The 24,571-nt window shown below is 47.5% G+C and overlaps 1 protein-coding gene across 4 annotated transcripts; it reads right to left on the reverse strand.

The window, feature by feature from the left end:
* Positions 1-236: 236 nt before the first annotated feature.
* MTMR4 (myotubularin related protein 4) lies at positions 237-24,201 on the reverse strand. 4 transcript variants are annotated; one of them, XM_037163606.2, is made up of 19 exons: positions 23,574-24,201; positions 22,067-22,105; positions 18,756-18,845; positions 18,286-18,402; positions 17,675-17,757; positions 15,748-15,908; positions 15,542-15,638; positions 15,234-15,347; positions 14,247-14,443; positions 13,879-14,007; positions 13,242-13,353; positions 12,521-12,716; positions 12,106-12,291; positions 11,858-12,028; positions 11,576-11,730; positions 5,540-6,941; positions 4,012-4,122; positions 3,517-3,605; positions 237-2,506 (listed from the first exon to the last, which is right to left on the reverse strand). In XM_037163606.2, the coding sequence occupies exons 2-19, from the start codon at positions 22,067-22,069 to the stop codon at positions 2,329-2,331; spliced, it is 3,591 nt and encodes a 1,196-aa protein (XP_037019501.2). In that variant the 5' UTR covers positions 22,070-22,105; positions 23,574-24,201; the 3' UTR covers positions 237-2,328. The 4 variants fall into 4 exon arrangements, with proteins under 4 accessions (XP_037019501.2, XP_037019499.2, XP_037019500.2 ...); XM_037163604.2 differs by lacking the exon at positions 23,574-24,201 and adding an exon at positions 23,299-23,402; XM_037163605.2 differs by lacking the exon at positions 23,574-24,201 and adding an exon at positions 22,489-22,543.
* Between the last annotated feature and the right edge of the window lie 370 nt (positions 24,202-24,571).

The raw sequence follows: 24,571 nt of genomic DNA on the forward strand, positions 1-24,571 counted from the left end.
TCTCTTTCCCCCTCTAAAAGTAAGTTAAGGAAAAAAAAGGACAACTCCCCATCTAATCAATAAATAAGAATGTAACAAGAGCTATGCGATAAAAGAAAAAAAGTCCATAAAAAACCAAAAATGGTTAGGAGGAAGGGGTATAATGTTTTCGTCCTTTCTCATGGTTAAAGGAAAAAATGAGTATGCATTAGGTTTTCTTAAAAATTAAAATGAATAAAAAGACCCAACAAAGCAGCACTAATATAGAGATTTTATTTAAACTGTATCGAGTTTTTACAGCACATTGCATTTTTGTCACAACGCAACTGCACAGTTTGGATTTTTGGCCACATCATGTCACACCCACAGGAGCTCTGAAAGGAGTATTTGGTGAATACATCTGAGCCCAGAGTCTCTCCAAGGCCATGCAGTATGTTCACTGATGGGACAGTCCCTCAAAACAGCCATACAAAATAGACAGATACAGTCCCCTCAAATGTTACCAATCTCACTCCCCCTGAAAAGGGGCAGAGTGAAGTGCAATGAAAGTCAAGTTAATTAAAAAGCCACTCACAACTGGCAGGACATTTTAATGATTGAGAAAATGCTTAGAAGAATTTTGTGTGTCAGAGACAAGGGATAGCTTGTTACTTTTTCAATGATCTCAGGAATTTCCCAGACACAAAATCTCCATTATGCAACTCCATTTAAACCAAAAAGAGTTCTGCTTAGGCTGACCTAAATACGCCAAAACTTTTTAGGTTACATCCATGGCAAACATAAAAGGACAGACGCTTCTCTGTAGGATTGAAGTAAAGGTCAGGACAAATACGGTTCTTGTTCTAAATGCAGACCCTACTTATTTTGAATAAAATTTTTTTTTTCTAGGAAGCAACGTGAAAGTAGCAGTTAGACAGCTACCACAGTAGTTTTAAAACAGGTTAAGCCTAAGTGTAGTTTACCTTTTATACACCAACAAATTAAGAAAATGAATAAAGTAAATCCTAGTGGTTTCATTATAGGTCAAGAAGACTGTATCTGTCCCACCCACAGTACAAGGCTATATCACTGTATCTTTTGGTTAAGTGCCACGGGTATGTATTGGGATGAAAACAAATAAACAAACAAACAGATACAATGTTTGGTCCAGATGGACACAATTTCTCTCCCAATTTTGGTATCAAGGCTTATTCTCTTCTGCTTGGGTTCCATTGTTAAGTGCACAGAAATAAACAGCAGCATTTGTACTGAAACCCTCACATACCAAACAGCATATTCTAGGAGGTAAAAACCAAACACTAAATTCTACCCTCAAGATGTCAAGTGTTCAGGATAAGAAGCAGTGTGACCCAGAGGAGGCGGCAGCCAAGGGAAAGACAACATGAGGGACGTGGGCAATGGAACGACAACAACAAAAAAAACCATGGTTTTATTTTCATGCCAGGAGAGGATCAAGGTGTAGCTCCTGTGTTAGCACCAGGACAACTAGGAAAAGTCAGGCGCAAAGGGTAGGGCACGATCAGCAAATATTTCACAAGGATAATTTCTGCTTTTCCCTTTTCTCATTCTTCATAGTGCAGACCTCAAGAGCCATCACTGAGTAACAGATTACTGCCTTCATAGCTTGAAATAACTGATTTTTTGCCAGGACTGAATATCAGCAGAGTTTTCCTCTGCTCCCAGAAATGTCTCACTCCCTAGAACTGTCCCCCTAAACTGAATATTCACTAATGCTGGCCGATGGGCCAAGTGAAAAATACAGCAAAACCCCACTTGCTGAACCAGTCTTTAAACCAAACTCCACAGAAAGACAGAACTAATGCAACTAGAGGAAGTGCCTCTAAAGACTGAGCCTTCATGCACAGACACAGAGCACAGAGGTACAGGGTATAGTTCATTTCAACAGGATAGGAGCTCCTATCTTATATACTATAATCTGCTTTTTTCAAGGTGGAGGAGAGATGGATCTGGTTATCACTTGGAGTTTGGTTATACATATGCCTTTCTATTGCTGTTTGGGGCACACATTACTAGGCAGTATCTATGAAATCATTATCTTGTGACCCCCGCCAAGAGAAAGAAGCTGAAGTCACCAACTCAACATTAAGTTTCCAGACTCTGGGTCTGGATCAGGCCCATTACCCCAAGGTGGATGTCTCTCACCCACAGAGGACCTTCTGTGAAATTGGAACTCCTCTGCTCCAGTCTCATGATACCGAGGATTTCTCGAAATGGTATCTTTGAGCTCTGTGATTTCATGAGCCACACCAAAGAACCTTCAAAAACTACACCTGAAGCAGATCCTCCCTTCAAACCTGCTACAACTGGACAGGCCGTCTCCTCTGGCGCTCAACTGGAAGCTGTAGCAATGGGTTTCTTCAGATGTTGGCTCATAAGTTCCCTGGCACGAGATACTTGGATGTGTTCATAACAAGAGTTACAGACGAGAACTGGGTCATAGAGTTGTTGATCAGGAATGGGCAACTTCAGGTGGCAGCAGCCAGCACAAAATACATTCCCACAATTTCTGCCAAAGGACAAAGAGAGGAGAGTTCATCAGAAATGCCACTATGCTGTACACCTAAAAGTAATACAAAATAATATTGAATATACACTGTAACTGAAGAAATTTTTTAAATAAAATAAAATAAATTCAAATATACCGAGAATGAATAATACTCTAAAAGGCCTTCCATGAACCAATGAAGAGAAAAGTTGGGAGCAAACAAAAATATTTCCTATAAATATGAGTTTTGTCCGAAAATAGTCCAGCCATTGTTAAAAATAACAAGAACGCTTTGTGTGACAGCAATGTAACCTGGCAGCCAAGGAGAGTGGACTGGAATGCACATGCGTGAACAATGACGACTATACTAGTCAGTGGGGAGGTAGACGCTATTGAGGGAACGTGTGTACTGTGTGGCTGTCACATAGTGACTGACTGTGTAGCTGTCACAAACTGACTGAACAAATACAGCAACAAATCTGCATCAACTTTTGTATTAAGCCTCAACATTCCTCTGCAGGAACTATTCAGATGATTCAGAATGCTGCAGCTATGGGCGGCTGGTGATTGGCAGGTTCATCAAGACAATGCACCCGCTCATGCATCAGGTCTTGTGCAGTTTTTTTGGCAAAACGTCAAATCACCCAGGTGACTCAGCCCACATACAGCGCAGGTTTGGCACCCCGTGACTTCCAGCTTTTCCCAAAACTAAAATTACCTTTGAAAGGGAAGAGATTTCAGACCATCAGTGAGATTCAGCAAAATACAATGGGCAAAATTGAAGCTGATGGCAACTGGGAGAACTGTGTGAGGTCCCAAGGTGCCTACTTTGAAGGGGACTGAGGTGTCATTGTCCCAAGTACAATGTTTCTTGTATCTTCTTCAATAAGTGTCTCTATTTTTCATATTACATACTTGGATAGCTTCTGGACAGACCTCATTTGTGTCCATTTTCAGATTAATTCAATTTCATTCATATAAATGCACCTCGATGTTTTCTGAGCCACACCAAATCATGTAAAGCATCTTACCTGCAATGGTGTCTTCGTTTGGCCAACCAGAATTCACAGTCACAGTTATAGCAGTGTGATGCCATGTGGTCTGGAACCCAGCGAGTCACCTAACAGAGGAATAAGGAAAAAAAATCCAGGCCCTTGTCAACAGAGCAGAAGAGCAACACTGCAACAAGGAGAGTGTCCCAGGACGTCGTCTGGGACGTCGTCTGAGAAGATGACGAAGCCTGTCTTTACATTGGACATTATTCACCTAAAAAATGAAACACCCTGGCCCAGGCCCAGTAGCTCAGTTGGTTACAATGTTGTCCTGTTACTCAAGAATATGGGTTCAGTCCTCAGTGAGGGCACATACAAGAATCAATCAATGGATGCATAAATAACGTATCAGTGTATCTCTCCCCACCCTCTTGACCTTCCTCTCTCAAAATCAATTAAAAAATTAAAATAAAACCCCAAAAGACACTGTCTACTCAGCAGCTTACTTAAGTACCCATGTTTGCCTGGACATACCTCAGTCTCTTTTTTATCAACAGGTTCCCAGCTTGCTTCTGAAAGACAGTCGTCACTGTGATCAGAGCCAAAGTCTTCTGTATCACTGCCATCTGACTCCTTCAGACACGTCTGAAGAAAAGGTAAAGACATCAGCATCATCTTATCATCTCTAACATTTATTATTAACTATGCGTCATGCACTAAGTGCACTACATGTATGAACTCTTCACAGCAATCTTAGGATGTATGCTATTATTATCCGCATTTTATGAATAAGGAAACTATACCACAGAGAAAGTTAAGAGCTGACTTGATAGTAAAGCTGAGAGTTGAACCTAGTATTCTGGCTTCAGACCTATGCTCTTAACCAATATGCTATATTACATTATGTAAAGAATACTTCTTTTGTTACATATAAACCTGGGGTTTGCAAACTGTAGCCCACAGGCCAAATCTAGCCCACTGCTTGTTTTTATAAATCAAGTTTTACTGGAAGACGGCCACACTCGTTTACTTACATATTGTCTATGCCTGCTTCTGCCAGGTATCTGCAAAGGAGATGCTATGTCCCACAAAGGCTAATGCATTTGTTATCCGGACCTTTACCAAAAAAAATGTTGGGGACTGCTGTTCTAAATCATCACCCTGAGTAGTAAGAAGTCGTCGGCCCTGCCTGTACCATCCCAGCAAGTGTACAGCAAGGATGTGGTAATGTCTTAACAGGAGGAAGTGAAGGGCCTGTGTAGATGACAAGATACTATGGGCAAGAAGCTGACTCCTAGCAGCTCTCTGAGGACTGCTGTGCCAGGACCAGAGGCCTCCCAACACAGTGAAGCGTACATGGTGCTCGTCATCTCTCACCCAGATTATTCCAAAGCATCCTAACCAGCCTCCCAACATGGGTTACAATGGCCTCATCCACTTGACACATTATTGCTTGAGTAGTACTCTTAAAATACAAATATGATGGTGTTACTCACTGGTCAAAAATGTTACCGCCTTGAGGGTAGAATCCAGCAACAAGGGAACTCAAGCTGACCTTTCCCATCCCTCTCTACTTCTCCAGTATCACCTCCCACCTCACTATCCAACTGCCTCCCTCACCGTTCTAGCACAAGTGTACATGCACACACACGCACTACCCATTTGTTCAAGCTGTGCCATTGGAATACCCATTGCCTCCATGTTTCTACAAGTGGTTATTTCCTTTCATTGTCCACCAAACTAAATGTGACACATTCTTTAGCTCTCGGACCAAGCATTATCTTCTCAGGAATGCCTTCCCTGACCTTTCATTCTACCCCAGCCCCCAATACCTGGTGTCTCCCTATATCATAACGCTTAAGAAATAATTAGTTGAACTGTTTGCTTGTCTCTCCCAATAGACTATGAGCTCCATGAGAGCAGGTTCTATGTCTTGTCTTTCATCCTACAACCCACCCACCTAACACAGTGGCACACAGCAAGTACCCAACGCATGAATGTGGAATGGAAGGCTAGTGGAGAGAATAAACGAATGGGTTGGTGGCAGTAGGCGAATACTCACAAAATCATCCTCATAGTCCATGGGAGGCTCTGCTGGAGGGGCACAGCAGTGACGGATATCCAGCCTCATCTGCAGTTCCCTCACCTGTCGACGTAGCTGCTCCACCTCTTGTTTGTACCCTGCTTCAATTTGCCGCAGTCTGTGCTGAATCACATCCGTGGGAAAGGGGAGTCCATCATCGTCCAGGTAGAGAGGAGGCACTGGAGAAGGGCAGCTCAGTGGAACGGGCTTTGTGCTGGAGACCTGCTTTGGATGTCCAGACAACCATATCCGGTTGTTTTTTCCTCCTGGACCAGTACAGTGTCCATTGGAATGACTAGAACAGAGAGGTGACTTTACCCCTTCTCTCTGAGCCCACTGGCCCCCAAAGCAGGGCCCCACTGCCCGCATCTGCTTACTGCTCAACCTCTTGCTACAACAGCCATAAGAAAGCAGCCGACGAGAGGTGGTCTCCCCACTTGGGAGTGAAGTCATCATCCCTTGGAAGCTGTCCCAATTGGACCCTAAAAAAGAGAACTCACTGATCTGGCTCTGAGAAACTGTCTTTCGGGCCAAATCCAATGGCACTTGCCCAAAGCGAGGATTTTCCAGTAACTGCCCAGTCCTAGTATTCCCTCTTTTGCCAGTATCTTCCTCCCCATGAATCAGATCTGGCACAGAACTGGGCTGCTCCTGGTGGGAGATGCTTACCACAGACCCTGGGGTATCTTCATTGAGAAAGTCAGTGCTTGGGTCTAGAGCAGTTTGGCAGGTAGCACTCGGTGGGTTGCAAAGGGTACCCAGACTGTGATCTGGAGCAGGTCTGAAGGATACACCTAGCACAGAATCTAGCTGGGCCTGCTGGGGGGCACCTGCAAGGGAGTCCTGAGAAGACTCCGGAAAATCACAAATTCTATCACACTTGTTGGAAATGACTTTAGAGAGTGCACTGATAGCTTCCTTTTCAGGACAATGTTCAGGTGGCTCCTCTGTGCCATCTAAAGTCCTGCGTAGCTCATCCTGGGCAGCAGGGGCTGGAGCTGGTGCCTTAGTCTCTTCCAGGACTTTGATCTCAGGATCAGAGGTGTTGCTCTTCATTTCCTGGGGCACTGCAGCAGTGAGCAGTTTGTAACTTGAAGAACAGCTTTTGTGACTCTTAAGAGGTCTGTTGCTCAAGTAGTCTTTCTGGCTGCTGGGCAGAGGGGGAGGAAGACTCATTTCTCCTACAGTCTGCTGAGGACCTCCAACTCCAGATTCCACGAAGGCTGTCTCTGACCCCTCAGGACTGCCATGCCAGGGCTCCAGGCCTACCCTGGCCTCCTGACAGTGGTTATTCAGGTTAGGGTCACTGGACGTGCGTGTCAGAGGGCTGCTTGTGTCACAGGCAGAAAGAAGATCATCCATGGATCTAGTTTTAGGTAATCTGGAATGACAACACAATGCCTCCAGGTCATGAAAGGGGAGCCACATCCAATATACACAATCAGGTCATCAAAGCAAGGTCAAAGCCAGAGTTCACAAAAAATTATGACATTTAAGATTGCAAATAACCAATGTTCACTGCAAAAAGTCTACTTTGCAAAAAAGGTGTAGGATGTTGAACCCTGTCCTCAAGACTACAGGATCTGTCCCAGGCTTTCATCAGTCTTCACCCTGCACAATCTCCCTGGACAATCTCAACCACTCCCACGGTTTTAACTGCCTTCTAGGCTGGTGCCTTCTGAAGCTACCATTCCCGTCAGGACTACACCAGAGCCCAAACCTAATGTCCAGCCGCCTCTGTCACACATGGTAAGACAGAAAGAAGATGGGTTGTGGAGCTAGACGATACTGACTGTGATGCTAATTAGCTATACAAGTAAGGTATTTAACCTCTCAGAAACTTGGTTTCCTTTTCTATAAAATGATAATAAATTATACCATGTACAGATGCTATGATTCAAAATATAGAAAACCAACCACAAATTTATTAAGGCTACACTTATGGCTAGTTTTTACAACTTTTCTTATTTAAATTATCCCTCTATCACAGTAGTAACCAACACAACTTTTTACAACCACTGAGCAACAATGTTCTCCTGTGAGTCCCAAGTCACCATGGAAACTTCCTCAGTATGTGGCACTCAGGAGTTCTAGAGGCATTTGCACACGCCAGATGTGTAACATTTTCAAGAATGACCTCCCTGATTTTTAACACAGTTCAAAAGTCTTTAGAACAACAAAAACTTCGGAAAAAAATGCCAAGAAACCGCAGAGACATCACTGCTCTCCTGTCTTCAGATACCTCGGTGCAGCCCTTACACAAACATCTCCTGTAGGTAGAATTACAATATAGCTGAGTGTTCTAAGTGTTTGGTTTTTCAAACTCATTATGTTTTAAAGGTGTGTTTGTGTTTGATTTTACTTCTGAGTCAATTTTGATTTTTTTGTGGCTTGAAATTCCAGGAAGGCAATAACAACAGTCAGGACTCCAGACTCTGGAGTCCTATAGCCAGGTCTTGAATCCCAGCTTGGTGACTCTTTAGTTTCTTGTTGCTGTTGTTTATTTCTTAATGGAAACTTTGAAACATGCAAAAGAAGTAAAGAAGTTGACAAAAAATATGAGTAACTCCTACATACTCCTTAACCAGGCTGAACAACATCAAAAGCTTGCCATCTTCTATAACTGATTCCTATGGGCACCAAAGGTTTCATCAGTAATGCTGGCAGAGACAATAGTGCCTGAGGAGTTTGGAACAATGAGGGAGCTCATCCAGCTGGGGTGGTCAGGGGAGGCTACACACGGAGGGTAAGATTTCAGAAGAATGTGTCGGACTTCAATGGAAGAAGAAGAAAGAAACTCGGACATTTTTTGATCTAGGAAAATGTAGAACCAAAGGTACGCAAGGTCAACTATTAGAGAAATCATTTCCTTTAAGACTTTCACACTACTTATTCCTCCAGATCCAACTTTCTACCTTGAACTGCCCACAGCACACCCCCCACTGCTGTGAACTCATATTTCACTCCCTACCTACCTATATCTCCTATTTCTCCCCAAACTGACTCCTCAACTTTTCAGTGTCTGTGGGGAGTACTGATGTTCTCCTGGTTTCTAAGCCCAGAGACTTGGAACCTGTCTTTGGTCCTCTTTACTTTTCACTTCTACCCTCCAACATCCAATCAACTCCAGACCCTGCTAATGACTTCTCTACAATGTCTGTGAGTTTAATTCTTATCTTTCCTAAGGACTCATCCCCCTTATATCTGAGTTACAACAGTGCTAGCTGGTCTCTGTCTCCAACTGCTGGGCTCACGGTGATTAGTTCTTCCAAAGCCCCACTGTCACCAGGCCACGATGACTTCCTACAATGATTTACTACTGACAACTGAATCAAAATAAACTCCTCAGTGTAATGTTCAAAGTCCTCAATGAACTATCCTATGTTTATTTCTATTCCTCAAAAACAGCCCCTTCCTAACTCCTGCCGGGTCCACAGAGCAGCTTTTTTTTAAAACTATGTCTCATACATTCAATTTCCTTGGACCCCTCTCCACCAACCTTGTCACCAAGCTCACGAGTCCCTTTATTTCATTCATTTGTTTGTTCCTTTAAGTATTTACTAAAGCACCTATTATGTGCCAGGCCCTGAGCCAGACACAGATACAAAAGAGCCATGGTTCCTGCCTAGTCTTTTTTAAAACTGATTTTGAGAGAGAGAAACACTGAATTGTTGTTCCACTTATTTATGCATTCTTTTACGTGCCCTGACAGGACTGAACCTGCAACCTTGGCATGTCAGGACGATGCTCTAACCGACTCAGTCAGGGCCCTACCTAGTCTTCCTCAAGAAGTTCTGCTAGTAAGTAGTCACCAAATTGCCCCTTTCTTACTTCTCATTTCTCTACTAACTTTGAACTACACACATTCTTATTGCTTAGATGCTGACTTACAGTTGTTCTCTAGTTGTCCTATGTCTTATCTTACAGCTTTGCAAAATATCTTAAACGGGATCAATATCTTCTATTTCTTTGGTATCATCCATAAAACCTAGTATAGTACCAGGAAACTTGTAGGTATTAAAGTAACATTTATTGATGTAAAAAATTATATATTGATTTAAGGCAATGATTGTAAATTGTCATAGAACTTACTGAGACTCAATAAAAGTTATGGCTCCTCTCCCTGAAAAAGTTAACTTGTAAAGCTATACCCAAATTCTGCATTCTTTGGGGAAGGAGAAAAACCACACAATTCCTTAAGCTTATCCATGGGCCTCTAAGAATGGACTCAGTTCCAAAAACCCTAAAAGCAATAATTTAGGGGGTTAGGGTTTTTTGTTTCCTTTATAATATTCAACCAATTATGTAAGTTATGTATTTTTTAACGATTTGCTTATTTATTTTTAGAGATGGGAGAAGGGAGGGAGAAAGAGAGGGAAAGAAACATTCTGGTTGCCTCTTGCACACCCTCAACTGGGGACCTAGACTGCAACCTAGGCATGTGCCCTGACTGGGAATTGAACCAGTGACCCTTTGTTTCACAGGCTGGCACTCAATGCACTGAGCCACACCAGTCAGGACTATGTAAGTTATTATTTTAATTTAGAAAATTTTCTGCCAGTACACAAAGATCAAAATTTGAAATGTACATATCCTTTGAATTCAAAATTTTCATTTCTAGGAATTTTTCTGCAGAAATACCAGCACAAATGCAATGGTACAAACATAAGGGAACACTACTGAAACGTACACTTATAAATAGTTTAAATGGTAAATATTGTATTTATCACAATTTTTTTAAAGTTATACATATAAGGATATTAACTAAGACATTTCCTGTAATGACAAAAAAATGGAAATCACCTAAATGCCCAATAGAAAATTGGTTATGTAAATTATAATATACTCTAATTTTGGCCGATTATACAGCCACTAAAAACAATAAGGCAAAAAAACCCAAAAAAAACACACAAAAAAACAATAAGGCAGTTTTATACTGTCACATGGGAAAAACAATGTGCAGAACAATGCAAAACATGATTCTGTTTTTGTATTTTAAAAAATATTTCTATATGACAGTGGGAGATGTAGACAGATCTGTGTAGAGAGAAATGTCTGGGAAGACATGCGCCAAAGTTTTAGCAGCAGACACCTGTGGGCACAAGGATCAGGGAGAGAGGACTTTTACCTTCTACTTTTCTATCATTTGACTTTTTCTTTTAAATAAGGGACATGTATTACTCTTGTAATTTAACCAACCTCCATCCTACTTCCCCCCAAATACTCAATAGAAAAATGACTTTACTTTTTATGTCTCCCTTTAGAATATGGCCTTCTTCTGAGAAAGCAATGTAAAGGCCTCCCACCTTCTGGGAGCCCATTTCCCTAAGACTCAGATGCTTCTGGAAGCTAATGCTGGACACTGCAAAGGTTACTACTAAGATAACAAGCTCCTCATGCCTTCTATCAGTGAACATAAGACCATTCCCATAAACCTTCTGAAATAGTCCTTTCTGTCCTGTTCTCCTCTCCCCTGCTTGGATACGTCACGCAGGGTGATAGCAGTTCTGGGAAAGAGAGGGCCTTGAAAATGCACACAGTGCACTCCAGGCTAGCTATAAGTCCTGGGCCAAGTTTCTCCTTCAACCAACTCAAAAAGTTGCTTCTAAATATTTCATTTTTAAAAAAGACTAATACAAGCCCTGGCTGGTTAGCTCAGTTGGTTAGAGTGTCATCCCAATATACTAAGGTTTGGGGTTCAATCCCTGGTCAGGGCACACACAGATTCAACCAAGGAATGCATGAATACGTGCAACAACAAAAATTGATGTTTCTCTCTCTTTTCCCCTTCCTCTCTCTCTCTAAAAATCAATCAATAAAGTAGATGCCCACCATATAGGTAGGGCTTAAAATAAATAAATACATACATATATACCATACACACTAGTACAAAATTACACTGAACATAAAATGCAATTTAAGAAAGAGACAGCAACATTTAGGCAGTGACACAAAGACACAAAGCAGTGACTGCCTTCTAGCAGAGAGAGGAGAAAGCAAGAAGGGCAATCTTACCTTTCCAGAGAGCGACCAGAGAACTCCTGGCTCTGAGCCACTGGTGAAAGGTAAAGATCCATGTTCTCCTCCCCAAGTGTGCATGGAGACGATGCTGGCAAGTAAACAGCTGTCCAGAGGTGCAGGGCCCGGACATGACACACGGGATGCAGGACCTAGGGAAGTGGGCCCACACTAGTGTTTTGTTAGATGTTCTAGGGCCCTATGTCCTCCCCACTTGACTTGGCTTATTCTCCCTACAGGTCTCTAAGCAGCACCTACAGGATGAGAGTTCAGGCTTACCATGTCTGAGCCAGGCGTGTAGAGAAAGTTATGAAAGTTTTTATTGCCAGCTCGCAGGAGGGCCCACACGGAGCAGGTCCGCTTGTAGATGTTACGCTTCTCTCGTTCACAGGGGTTGTTGGCCAGGAACGTGCCGTAGAGGCAGGAGTACGTGTGCTGCACCAGTTTGACCTACAGGGCCAAGACAGCTTACACCTGGGGGCCTTGGCTGCCATCCCCTCACTCTGGTCACAGGCTTTAGAACTTACCAGGAATGCTTCATTAAACTCAAACAGGCAAGGGAACTGCTTGAGCAGCTGATGAACAGAATCAAGCCACTGGAGGAACACAGGACACTGCTCGTTTTGGTCCTCTGCATTCTCCTGGTGGCCACAGCGATCTCCGAACTTGTGTCCAAAATCCAGCCAGTCAGACTCTACTAATACTTGGAAGCCCTGCAAAGAAGGCAGAGTTCAAGCACAGAGCCTCTCTGGAAAGGCTAATGTCTCCACCATAGGGGACCCCTGAAGCAAGAAGCTGGCAGCTTCAGAGAATAGGAATGAACCTAGAAGAGGACTCAAAGCACAAATGGCCTCTGCTAAAAATCCTCAAGACAGATCTAGAGGGCTGAACACCTTCCCCAGCCCCTTCCCTCCGGTCTTTCCCGCCAACCCCTCTCGGTACCTCTAATGTTCTGTAATACGGGTCCAGCAGTATTTTGGCCAGAGCTACGATCTGTGGCGTCCGGTCCCAGCCGTCTGAGCAGTGCACCAGCACAGGCCGGCCTTCCCGGTCTACTGTATTAGCCACAAGCACAGCTGCCTTTAGCATCACTGACAAGTGCTGCAGCCATTTGGTGCTCTCCAATGCTGACAACCAGCTACACAAGAGCAGAAATCATGTCTGTCACTAAAAGTGCTGAAGCTACAACAGTCTCTCCACCACCCACAGCCAGCTACACCTAACAAAGCCCCTAGTGAGGGCTGAAGCAAGAGCCCAGCCCATGGCCTTTCTGCCAAGAGATATGTAGCAGGAAGACAGGACCTGAGGCCAACAAGAGACTCTTAGAATCAATAGAAAAACTGGGCAGCACCACATGCACATTTAGCCACTTCCTTTCCCCAGTTCTCCGTGTTCTATGAGTAGGGCAACTGATCCGAACAAAAGGAACCCAATGTCTTGTAGCTGTGCCACAGTGCTGGCTGAGAAGTAGAAGTGTTCTTAATTAGGGAAAAAACCCAACCACCAAAAAAGAAGTGTTCTCGGAACTGACTCATTGCACCCAGGCCCTCAGGTCTCCTGCACCTGCACAGTTCCCATCTCCCCGTCTAATCTTCAAGAACAGGAGGTAGTAGGTAAGGGACGAGACTGGAGGAAGGACAGAACTGGAACAGGGAACACCTACTTGCTGGGGTCTGGCATCTGGCTACACACGGCGCGGAGGTACTGGAAGCTGTTCCGGATGGCATGGATGTTGGCCATTCCCATGAACACAACCTCACAGTTGGGGTAGTACTCTGCAGACAGGAAAGGGGCGAGTGGAGCCTGAGAGCATGTCCTGGACACAGGCAGGCGGGACGAGGGCCGTCCCAGTGAGCAGCTTCCCTGGCAGGGCGAACACTCCAGGATGGGAACTAAACAGATTCTGGAAATCTCAGTCACCCTTTTGTCTCTGGATACTCCGGTGCCATATACTAACAACTGTAGTAATAATATTATTTACAAACAATAGCCAAAGTAGTATTAGTAAAGACGATGTGAATTCTCAGTAAATAGTTGTTGTTCTGTGCCAGTAATTTTATATATGTGACCTCTAATCATCCAACAACTTTGCAAGGTATGTATCATTCCCATTAGGCAGAGAAGAAAATCAAACCTAAACAGATTGTTACTTAAGCATAGTTACAGCTGGAAAGCGGCAGAGTCCTGGTTCCAAGCCAGGTTTGTTTGGCTCTTTCTGCCACACTGCTGTGCCCTCTTCCCTTCTCACCAAGGCTACCTGGGGCACAGGCTGGCTGCAGACACTGGGAGAACAGCAATACCTTCGCATTCGCAACCTCCGCCCTTGGCCCGGTTAGCCACTGCTGCTGTGTAGGATCGCGCATCCAGGATCAGCAGCTTCTGGGGAGTCGCTGTGCTCTCCACTCCAGAGCATGCGGTCAAGGAGGCATCTAAACACAGAGCAGGGAGAAGACCCTGGGTCAGCCAGCCACCCAGCCTCACCCTATGCCAGGGCGCTCCCTTTCAGAAGAATACACAACTGGAGATCCTTCATACCCCACAGCCTCCCAAAAGGCAGGGGCCCCTGTGTTGTATCTTCCTCCCATCCTCTTACTGAGGACTCCCTGGAAGCCAGTGAGGCCAAGGTGGGGGCCTGCTCCCCAGAGGACCAGCACCACCCACACCTTACCGAAGTCGGTGTCGCACGCCTCACTGGCATCACTATTCCCAGTGCCGAGGGAGCCCCCATTGGCCCTTGTCCCTGGGTTGAGGGCACAGGCTTTAGCGATGGATGTGACCAGGTACTCGTCATCAGCGTTGCGCCAGCCCCACCAGCTGATCTCGGGCTGGCTGCAGCGTGCAATGGCAGCCCCATTGCGTAGGTGTCTGACGAGGCAGAAAAAAAAAAAATTATGCCCTTGGCATTCACAGCCTCCAGAGGCCACCATACTGAGACTCTAGGGGGCCAAGATCTCCAAAGCCAACAGAGGCTACCTGTTCATCCAGGCCATGAAAATAGCAACCAAAAACCCCTAGGGGGCTTTCTAGTTTACAAAGTGCTACCATACACATTTCTCAAATGGACTCTACATCCCCAAGGTGACCTGACTCATCAAGTATCTGCACAGCATCTGCTCCAGGTACAGACAGCCAGCAGGAGAACCAACGTGAGCCCAGAGCATGAACAACTCCAAACCCCAGCACCTGTCTCACTCTATTTTAGCTGCAGTGTTCCAGTCAGGGGTCGGCAAACTTTATTGGCAAAGAACCAGGCAATAAATTTTCAGTTTTGCAGGTCACAGTCAGTCACACATCCTTCTTTCTGTTTTATTTTTCTTAAACAATCCTTTAGGAATGTAAAAACCAATCATAGCCCACAGGCTGTGTATAAAACAGGATTTTGGTTCAAAGGCCATTTTGCCAACCCCTGTTCTAAGGTAATACTTTATACACACACACATCCTCAAAAAAAAAAAAAAAAGTGAACAAACTCCCCAAAAGCCTCATCCTTAGGAGAGAAGAAACTGAGGCAGTTTTTATTTTAAAATCATTTCATAGCCCCTTCCTCCGGAAGGTGCCAATTCTCAGTCAGCCACACTGCCGCACGCCTCCACTTCAGACTCCTTCCTCGTTGCATAAAAAACATCCTCCCTATTTCCATCCCCCGTGGCCTCACCTATACACAACCACGGGGATCCGCTTCCAGGAACGGAAGGAAGCCACATTCTCCAGCTCTTTATCTGTGATCCACACGGGAACCAGCAGCTTCTGGGGGTAACTGGGACACAATCTGAGAAGAGACCAGGTGGTCACTGAGCTTGATCTAAGGTGATAACAAGATCCCCAGGATGGCTTTGTGGGAAGAGGCACTGGGAGCCCTCCTCCCCCCAGAGTCTGGGGGCCTGTGCCCACTGCGCTTTATCCACACAGGGAGGGGGCTGGGTCTGGAATGGTGTTTTAATCTCCCCACCCCCGCCTTCTCACTTGTAGTTGTTGTTGATGTGAGAGACTCTCCAAACGTTCTGCAGGTCAAAGCCCATCCTTGCGAGCTCAGCCTCCTGCCGACATCGTATGTGTTCTCCTGCAACACAGCCCCCATGCCTGTCAGCATCCACGGGCACCATGTCCAGGGGCGGGCGTAGGATGAGAACCAGGTAAGAAACCTCACAATGAAAAGAGCCCGGCCTCACCTGGCTGACACAAGTGGGTGTGCTGGTCCTCCTCAGTCAGCCCCAGGCACCAGGCATGGTAGGCAAAGGCAAAGAGATCCTCAGGTTTGGCAGGTCTCGCTGTGGCCCGGCTTAGCCGTGACAGCCACTCTTGGCACTGCTTGAAAGTGGAGAAGTGGCATCTGCCAGGCAAAAAGCCACAGAGTGAGGCAAGAGGCAGGTGTGCGCTGGAGCCAAAAGGGTCAAAAACGGTCACAGGGAGGCTGTGGGGAGAAGAGGGCGCGAAGCAGCAGGTACCACAGACCCCGGGGAGGATCAGGGACACTGACCAACACCCAAGAGAAGTTGTCTTTGTGACCATTCTCTTCCCAAGAACTCTTGTCCTTGAGACATAATTGTCTCCTCTATTGGGGCCCCATGTTTGCTCATGTCAAATATAAAGGCTTTCACGTGGCCCTGAGAATCGCTATTCCTTATGTCTCACAACTCCTGAACGCAGACCTGCCTCAGCCTGGAGGTCCTGCTCATGTTGCCCCTGCCTTCGTTTTTTCACTTCTGCCTGATGATGTCTTCTCTCGGTCTAGCCACATTCTACTGACACTATGGAGATAGTTCCAGTCCCACCTCTTCCTGGAAATCCTCCCACCGACCCAGTTCCACAGACCCTTCCTTTCTTATTTTTAGTGTGCTTGGGGTATTAAACGCTAAGTTCTTCCAGAACATACTGCCACATGTTAACTCTTCGTTCAGAACTACACTTTAGCCGCCTTGAAGAGAAGGGCAATGCAGGTTCTCCTTCCGAATCCCTACAGACTGAGCACACGGCAGGCTCTAAATGGGGCACCCTTGGGGTCATCCCGGACTCCTCTTTCCCTCTTTCCAACCTGTCATCTCTACCTTCACAAGTCAGACTGCTTCTCAGTATTTGGAGAAGAGTAGAGCTACCACCCTACACAGGCCAGCACGCTCTCCAACCTGCAATAGCGTCTTAACTAGTCTCCCAACCTCTGCCCTTGCTTTTGCCCTGCCCCCTACCCATCTATTCCCAGTACAGCAGCCAGAAGGATTTCATAAAACATTAATCTGATCCCATCACTTCTTTGCGCAAAACCCTCCAGTGGCCTGTCATTTTCCTCAAAGTAAAAGCCAGTCATATGACAGCCTGGCTTTCACTTTTGCTTTTTACTTTTACTTTTGTATGTAAGACCCTGACCTCTCAGGTCTCATACCCCACCACCCTCACCCATGTGCACTCCACTCTGGCCGCACTAACCTCCTTACCGTTTTTTCAACATGCCAAGTACAGACCCACTCGGAGCCTCTACGCTCAGTGACCTCTGTCTGTTAGCACACTCTACCCCCAACAACCACACAGTCTCTTTCTTCAGGTCTTAATTCAAATGGTGCCTTTTCAGTGCAGCCTCCTCAAATCACTGTCTAAAGCTGCAACCCTCAACACCATACCACTCAATGTCCCCTTTCCCTGCTATATTTTCTACCTTTGCACTTAGCATCGTGCAGCATGTTTTTTTTACTTATTATTTACTCCTGGTATTTCCCCATTGGAATATAAGCTACATGAGGGCAGAAAATTTTGTCTCCTTGTTCCCTGTTGTATCCCCAGTGCTCAGAACGTCTGACGTAGAATGGGACACTCGGTAAGCGTATGTTTAGTGAATAAATAAATGAACAAACAATAAAGATATCATTCTGTGGGCTTTCATACATATTTTCTCACTTATTCCCTTTGCGGATGCATGAGCTAAGTATTACCCCCATTTCTTCAGGTCAAAATACTGTGGGTCAGCAAATTGACCTCCCAACCCAGACACAATTTTCACCTTTTTTTTTTTTTTTCAAATTATGAAAGTGAGGCACTACTTTTCCTTTCTCACTCCAAAGAAACCCTGCAGCAGAAAGGACCAGAGTGAGATGCCATTCTCCTCACCTCACCACTTTGGAGTCCTTGCAGGCGATGTGCAACTGGAACATATCACGGCTCTCCACGCTGTCGATCATCCGGAGAGGGACCTTCAGAGGAAAGGCAAACTGCAGCTCAGATCCCCGGTCTCTACCTCACCTTCCATCCCCACCCCGGCCCAGCTGATGCGGATGTATCAATGGAAGAAAGGAAACTGACATTTACTGAGTGTCTACTGCCTGGTAATCCCCTCTATGTATGGATGAGACCCCAATTAATAATCACAAGAACCCTGAAAGGCAACTGTTTCCGCCCATGTTATTTAGAAGGATACTGAGCCTCAGATGGGTGATTTGACCAAGGCTACAAAGCTGACAAGTAGCGCTCTTCCAGCAATGCCACTATGTCCCTTAGAAAAGCCAGCAACAGAATAAGGGAAAGAGAGAAGAAGAGAAGGAAGAATAAGTGAGAGACAGAAGACCTATAGCTAGGGGAATGAAACAGGAAAACAGAAAATAAGAAAAAAGAAGGAAACCCCAAGTTTTTAGAGACATGATCAAGTAGAGCATTGGAGCAATACCACCTTGTACCTCACAGGGATTCTGGCTTGCTAGTGGGAGAACATGACGGGAACTCACGTTGATGACAGAATCCTTGAACTTGATGTGCAGCCGGTAGTTGGAGATAGCAATGAGGGCATCGGCTGCCCGACCCAGGAACTCCACTCCTTCACCCTGCAGCACTGTGAAGGGCACCTGCAGAGGTGCAGAAGAACCCTCCGTCCAGAACTCAGTCACCCTTCCAATCCCCTCCCAGACCCTGACCTGTGGGATCCCCTCTAGAAAAGATGGGTCAGGGCAGGACAGAAGAGTCCTCTCCACAGTAACAGCATCAGCTACCGGCTGTGCAAGAAAGCTGCCTTTTCTTCCCTGGGGCCAAAGGCTCCATAATGCACATGCAGTCTTTTCCCTTCAAAGACCAGGGGGCAGGAAGCCAGAGCTCCAGTACTAGATCCCTTTGTAGACATTTGAGGGATGGAGGGTGTTTTGTTTTGTTTTTTAACCAAGTCAGGAACTCCACCCACCCTGGGCCCCCAACTCCTCCTTACCTGCAGATTCTCCTCCTCTTTCACTAGTTCCTTGGGGGGGAACAGATCCTTGGCTTGGATGTACTCCAGGCTGGGGGGCCCCTCCTCACCCTGTGGGGAAGGCCTCATTCTGTTCCTCTCTCTTCAATACACCCACATATACCCCATAGTCCCTTATAAAGGTTCTGGTCACCAGAGGAGGGAAAGGAGACCTGGCTTGCTGGGAGGGATAGGTTGGAGCAGGTACTCAAGCCTAGTAAGCCTCAGGGAAGAGTAAGAGTCAAAGAGGAACTAGCAATTTGCTCCTCAAAAGGGGACTCTCCTGTAGAACCAAAATTTCCCAACTGGAGGAGGAGCGAAACCTAAGAAAAAGAAGACTAATGTAAAGGAAAGACAGAAGTGGGAACAGGAAGTGCTGTCCTGAGGAAAAGGAGCCCTGTGTGGCAGCTGGTTAGAGAGAGAGGAAGGCAGGCAGGCACCTAAGGCCACTGAGGCTTCAATCCAGTGGAGAAGGAAACAAAGAGGAGTTGGGCTGGGGGATTCAGTCCTGTGCCTCTAGAGGGCCTTCATCGATGCTTTCGAAAGGATGTGTCTTGGAGCTGAGCTGATCTCCTCACACTGCTACCCAGCCCCCAACACCTGCCAAGCCACCTGCCCTACCTGCTGATCCGAGGGGAATTCCTGAGGAAACCCACAGCAAGCAGAAGTCACTCCTCTCCCAACCACCAGGGAGGAGGGGAGAGGGAATCCACGCGCCTAGGAGGGACGGGGAGACCCAAGGACAACTAGGGTAGAGAGGCCTGGCAGACACCTACAGAGGGTGAGGAGGGGAGGGTGGGAACATCTGAGAGGACAGATGGGGAAGCTAGGAAGAAGCATTAAACCAGAGGGGAGGAGGGGAGGGCTGGGAATGATGCAGAGGGACGGAAGCCCGCCGAGCCAGGGAAGATGGAGAACAGAGGCAGTCTGGGGGACAGTCAAGGAGAAAAGACTGTCGTGCTAGGTGAGGGATGGAGTGGCCGAAGGGGGAGGGGACTGGAGCCAGGGAGACAGCTCAGACATCCTGTGCTCCCCAACCAGCCCCGCTAACATCCCAGAGGGCCTACTAGCCACATCCCACATCCCCTACCAAGAATGCAGCGGGTGGGACCAAGATGGAGAGGCGGAGGTAAAGGAATGTACCCCTGCAGGGCGGAGCCTGGAGATCTGCAGTCAAGGGCAGTGGCTATGGGACCAGAACGGGTCACAGAATTTCCATCCCTGGCCTTCGACAATCCCCAGCACTCGAAGATCAAAGCAAATCCAAGAAAGAAAAGGAATAACCCCCCCTCTCTTTCCAGAGGACTTGGGAAGGGGGATGGGCCGAAATTCGGAATCTCGAAGGCTGGCCCTGGGCGGGGCTGAGGGTGCAGCAAGCGCTGGGGCCCCAGGGCCCACGCAGACGGGGCGGCACTTACAAAGCAGCTGAGCATGGAGCAGGAAACCCGGGCGGTCAAGCTCATGGTCGCGGGAGGTCTGGGCCAGCGCACATGTCCCCGGAGCCGCTGTGCTGCCCACTAGCCCCGGGCTCTCGCTGCATCCCGGCTGCGGGGCCCGCCAGGTGCAGCCGCTGCGGCCAGGAGGCAAGCGCGCTGGCTGCGAGGCCTCCGCTGGACTCCCGCTTGCCTCTCCCCTCCTCTCCACAATGGAGCAAGCCCAGCTCCGCCCTTCGGCACAAGCGCGAAAGGGAGGGGAGCCAAGAGAGGAGAGAGCCCGAAAACGCGCGGGGAAGGCGGGGGCGGGTCTCGAGGACCCGCCCACAGCCGCAGGCTCCTCCCTCCCCGCAGCCTCACAGTCGCAAGTGGGAGGGCATCCCCAGGGGACGTCTAGGGGCTTTCAGGAGACTAGATTGCAGGACAGTCCCTAGACCGCGTGAAAGGGGAAGGCGAGACGCCTACATCTTCTCATTTCCTATCTTCCCAGGTGAGCAACCTCACATCCCTCTTTTCACAAACCCAGCCTTTCGCTCCACACCTCCCCCCACCTCTGAGTTCCTTTGGTGCCTGTTCTTAATTCCCAAGATGATTCTCACCTACCTACACCTCATGCCCTTTCCAGTTTGAAGGCTTCGTCGTTTCCCTCCAAAACCACCACCCATCGTACCCCTGGCCATCAGTGTCCTCCAATCCCCCGACCTCACTAAATCCTACTCCCTGGTTGCTCCTTACAATGGACACTGGGCTACTGCCAGATTGGTCATTGCACACTCCTGAAAAAGAGATTCTTTGAGTGTTTTATTCCAAGGCCCTTGCCCAACCCTACCCCTTCTGCTCCATCTCTCCTTGTTTCACATCCTCTAACTTCTGGGTAAGAAAGTCTTGGAAGAGAAAGAATTTCTTAGGTTGATAAAGAGAAGAGCTGGAACTACACACCACAGAAACTATGTGAAAACAAAACCTGAAACCCAAGGGAAGGGGCATGGTGGGGGTTGGGTAGAGGGCCAAGGAATAAGGAGCAGTGACAAGAGCCCAAAATGTCACCAAGAGTCACAGAAGGAGCTGGTTTGTACTCCACACTTCTTGTGCCTAGTAACTTTCAGAAACCAAAGCTTTAGTTTAGACTTGAGTTTAGGTCTGGATTTTGGTTGGGGTTTTGGAGGAAGAGAAAAATGGGAGAAAAACAACATTTTATTAGGCATCTACTATGAGCCAGACAGATATGTTTCGAACTTTATCTCACTAAAACCTTTCAACTCCCCAAGAAGTAAGCCTTATCCTGTTTTACTGGTGAGACTTCAGGCTTAGAATGAAAGTATGTAGTTACAGTTCATGGAAAATACAGGGGATCATTATAACCACTCCCACCACCCCCAGAGATACTCTGGGCACCTGGAGGGCACCATCCTGCTATATATCTAGTCCTCTGTTGCCTGCAGTAGCTTAACAGACAGGAGCACCTTGGAGCTGGAGAAGCCCCACAGTTTTGGTGAAGTCACTCCCAACATGGCTCCCATGGTATTCAAGGGCCCCACTAGGAAAAACAAGGGTCTTGTGATAAAGAAGGCATGGCTTCCAGACCACAACAGGGAGCTTCTCTCAGGGATGCAAAGGAAGGACCATTATGAAAGGCTAAGAGAGCCAGTGGTAGTGTGAGGAAGGCATGGAATAAGGCATGCCAAAAAAGACTAAAGACTTCCTGTCCCAGACCCATAAATTGGCTGAGAGCAGATGAACCTGTTTAGGAGCTGAACAGAGTAGCCTGGAGCTCAAGGTCCAGGAGGGGCGGGGAAGCTTCATGGAGAAAGACACAAGAATTACAAAAAACACAAAAGTCCGAGGAAAGAGAGTACTCACCATTCTACCGTGGTGAGGGTTCTGGCTGCCTGCTTCTCACTGTAAGGAGACAGAGAAACATATGACTAGAGAACACCATTAACACCACCATAGAATCAACACGTGCCACATATGCATCTACTCCTGAACTGTTCTACAATTCTTACTCTCCTTCCTCACAAAGAATCCAGCCTCTCCACAAGTCAGCATGCAAGTCAGGGGAGCTTCATGGGGAGAAAGCAACAAGTGATTCTGCAGGGTATGAAATCAGCCACGAGGTTCTGGAGCAATAAAGTATTATCCAAGATTATTCAGCAGAATTCAAGAGTCCTGATTCCCAGGCCCAGAAGGAAAAGTAGAAAACACTCCAAACCCTGTTCTTTGTGGGAGAACAAAAGAACTGCCAACTCTTAAGAGACAGAGGCTGCTCAACTAGGACTCACTTCTGGCCCCTGTGGGGACATGAAACCACAGGAATGCTCTGCCAAGCCTCTGAGTCTGGGAGTAGCACCCACCTGACCTGTTTATTAGGGGCAGAGTCCAGACCAGAGGACAAGAGGGAGGGGATCACAACCTGTGATCAGAAGGTAGCAGCGCTGGATAGGTCCTGTTGAGTATAGCTGACACTAAGTGGGGTGCAGGTTAGTGTAAGGAGGCCACAAAACAGGGATAGAATTGGACCAGCCCTGGCCTCAGAGTCAGTACTTATCAAATGGGCACAAGCAACAAATTTCAGAATGGGCATCCTTGGCCCACTTAGGGAGCGAGGCCCAGGTTTCACTTACACTTTTATGCCTGCTATCTGAGCTCGGGCACTCTAGTAGTACTCCCCACCCCCACCCCCAGCCTCCAAGGGTGCATGGGTAAAAGCCTCCATCTGTGCTTCTGCCCACCTCCCTGATCACAGCCCACGCTTCCTCATGGGGGAGCCAGCAAGCGGCAAGCCAAAGGTGCTGCCTCACCGCCCACTGGCACGCAGCCTCAGAGGAATGGAGGGAGAAAACATGGACCAAGCCTGGGAGGCCCAGGGTTCCTAGACCTAAGGGGTCTGGCCCTGGGAGGGGGGGGAGGCGGGCCAGGCCGGCTGGGGAGCCCAGGTGCCCAGGTTCTAGGGGCGGAGCCTAAAGGTCCGGAGGCGGAGCCCGAATGACAGAGGGCGGGGCTCACGAAAGCCGGTGGGGTCGGGGCGGGACCGGGGAAAACACGGTCATTGCGGATCCCAGACTGGCAGTTCATGGGGCACGGTGACTCACCCAGGCGGCGTCCGCCCGACCCTCCGAGACCGCGTTCTCACCACTTCCGTCTCCCGCAGCTGTTGAGGCCGCGCAGCTCCGACCCCACAACGGTGCCCCACTCCACAACCAATCATATCTCTTGTCTGTGCCCGCGCTGGCCAATCGCCACACCATGTCCCGCCCTGCCCCCACTACGTAGTCACCGCCCCCACCCTTTTCGCTGTTCACTGGTCAAGTTGGGCAGACGCCCTCCCAAGCTTTAGCCTATCGGATGCCAGAAGACCAGACTGTACCTGGAGGAGGTGAGGCGCTGGAGAAGAGACGCGACCAATGGGAAATCACAGCGCGTCCCTGCGACAGCCAATGGGAGAGCAATAAAAGGGGGGCTGCTGGCTAAAGCTCCAGGGGCCGGAAGTGGGAGAGGCCTGTCGCCTACTGGTAGCGCAATGGAGGCGGAGCCTTATAGTGACACAGGCCTTACAGCTACTTCCGGTGACGACCCATCCCTGGGAATATTTCTCAAAAAGATCTCTGTTTTATCCATTTCCTTAGTTTATCCAGTTCCCCTCTTGGTTTCGCTGCTATAGTCTTGTCCTAAAGCCGGAAAAAGAGAAAAGGCCCCGCAGGCTGAGAGAGGAAGGAGGGCTGGGCCTGAGGCTCCGTCTCGGTCTTCTCTGACTGGCGGCGGGAGGATTTTTCCTCTTCTGCGTCGTGGCGGATTCCTTCGACCCTCACTTTTCATCGGCCAGCGGGCCCTGCAGTCCTTCGTGACATGCATGGTTCTGTGAGTCCTGAGAAAAGCTCTCTCATTTGACAGATTGGAAACCTGAATCTGAGACTGCCACTAGCTAGTTGCCACCTCCTAGTCTGTAAAGGAAGTGGGGACAGGACTCCCAGGACCAAGCTCTCCGCTCTGCCCTTCCTGTCCGGGGAGCCAGAGCAGACAGTTGGGCAGAGGGTGGCCGCTGGAGGGCGCCCGATGACCCCGGGATACCGCTTACCCTGACGGAAACGGAGAACAACCGATTCAGATTCTCAACAGATAGCTTGAGTTTGGAGTGGGCTCTGAACGCTTTTTTTTTTTTTTTTTGAGTGATAAGTGCTGATTTGTTGTTCCACTTATATATCTTATTTATGCGTTCATTGGTTGATTATTGCATGCGTCCTGACCGTGACTGAACATGCAAACCTTGGTGTATCTGGATGACGTTCAGAGCTACCATTAGAACTTGGGCCTGAATGCTTTAATGCCAGGCCTCAGAGCCAAAATATTTTAATGTGTCTTTATAAA

The sequence above is a fragment of the Artibeus jamaicensis genome, unplaced genomic scaffold (genome assembly GCF_021234435.1).
Source record: "Artibeus jamaicensis isolate MK-2021 breed Jamaican fruit bat unplaced genomic scaffold, CSHL_Jam_final contig_1998, whole genome shotgun sequence".
NCBI lineage: Eukaryota > Metazoa > Chordata > Mammalia > Chiroptera > Phyllostomidae > Artibeus > Artibeus jamaicensis.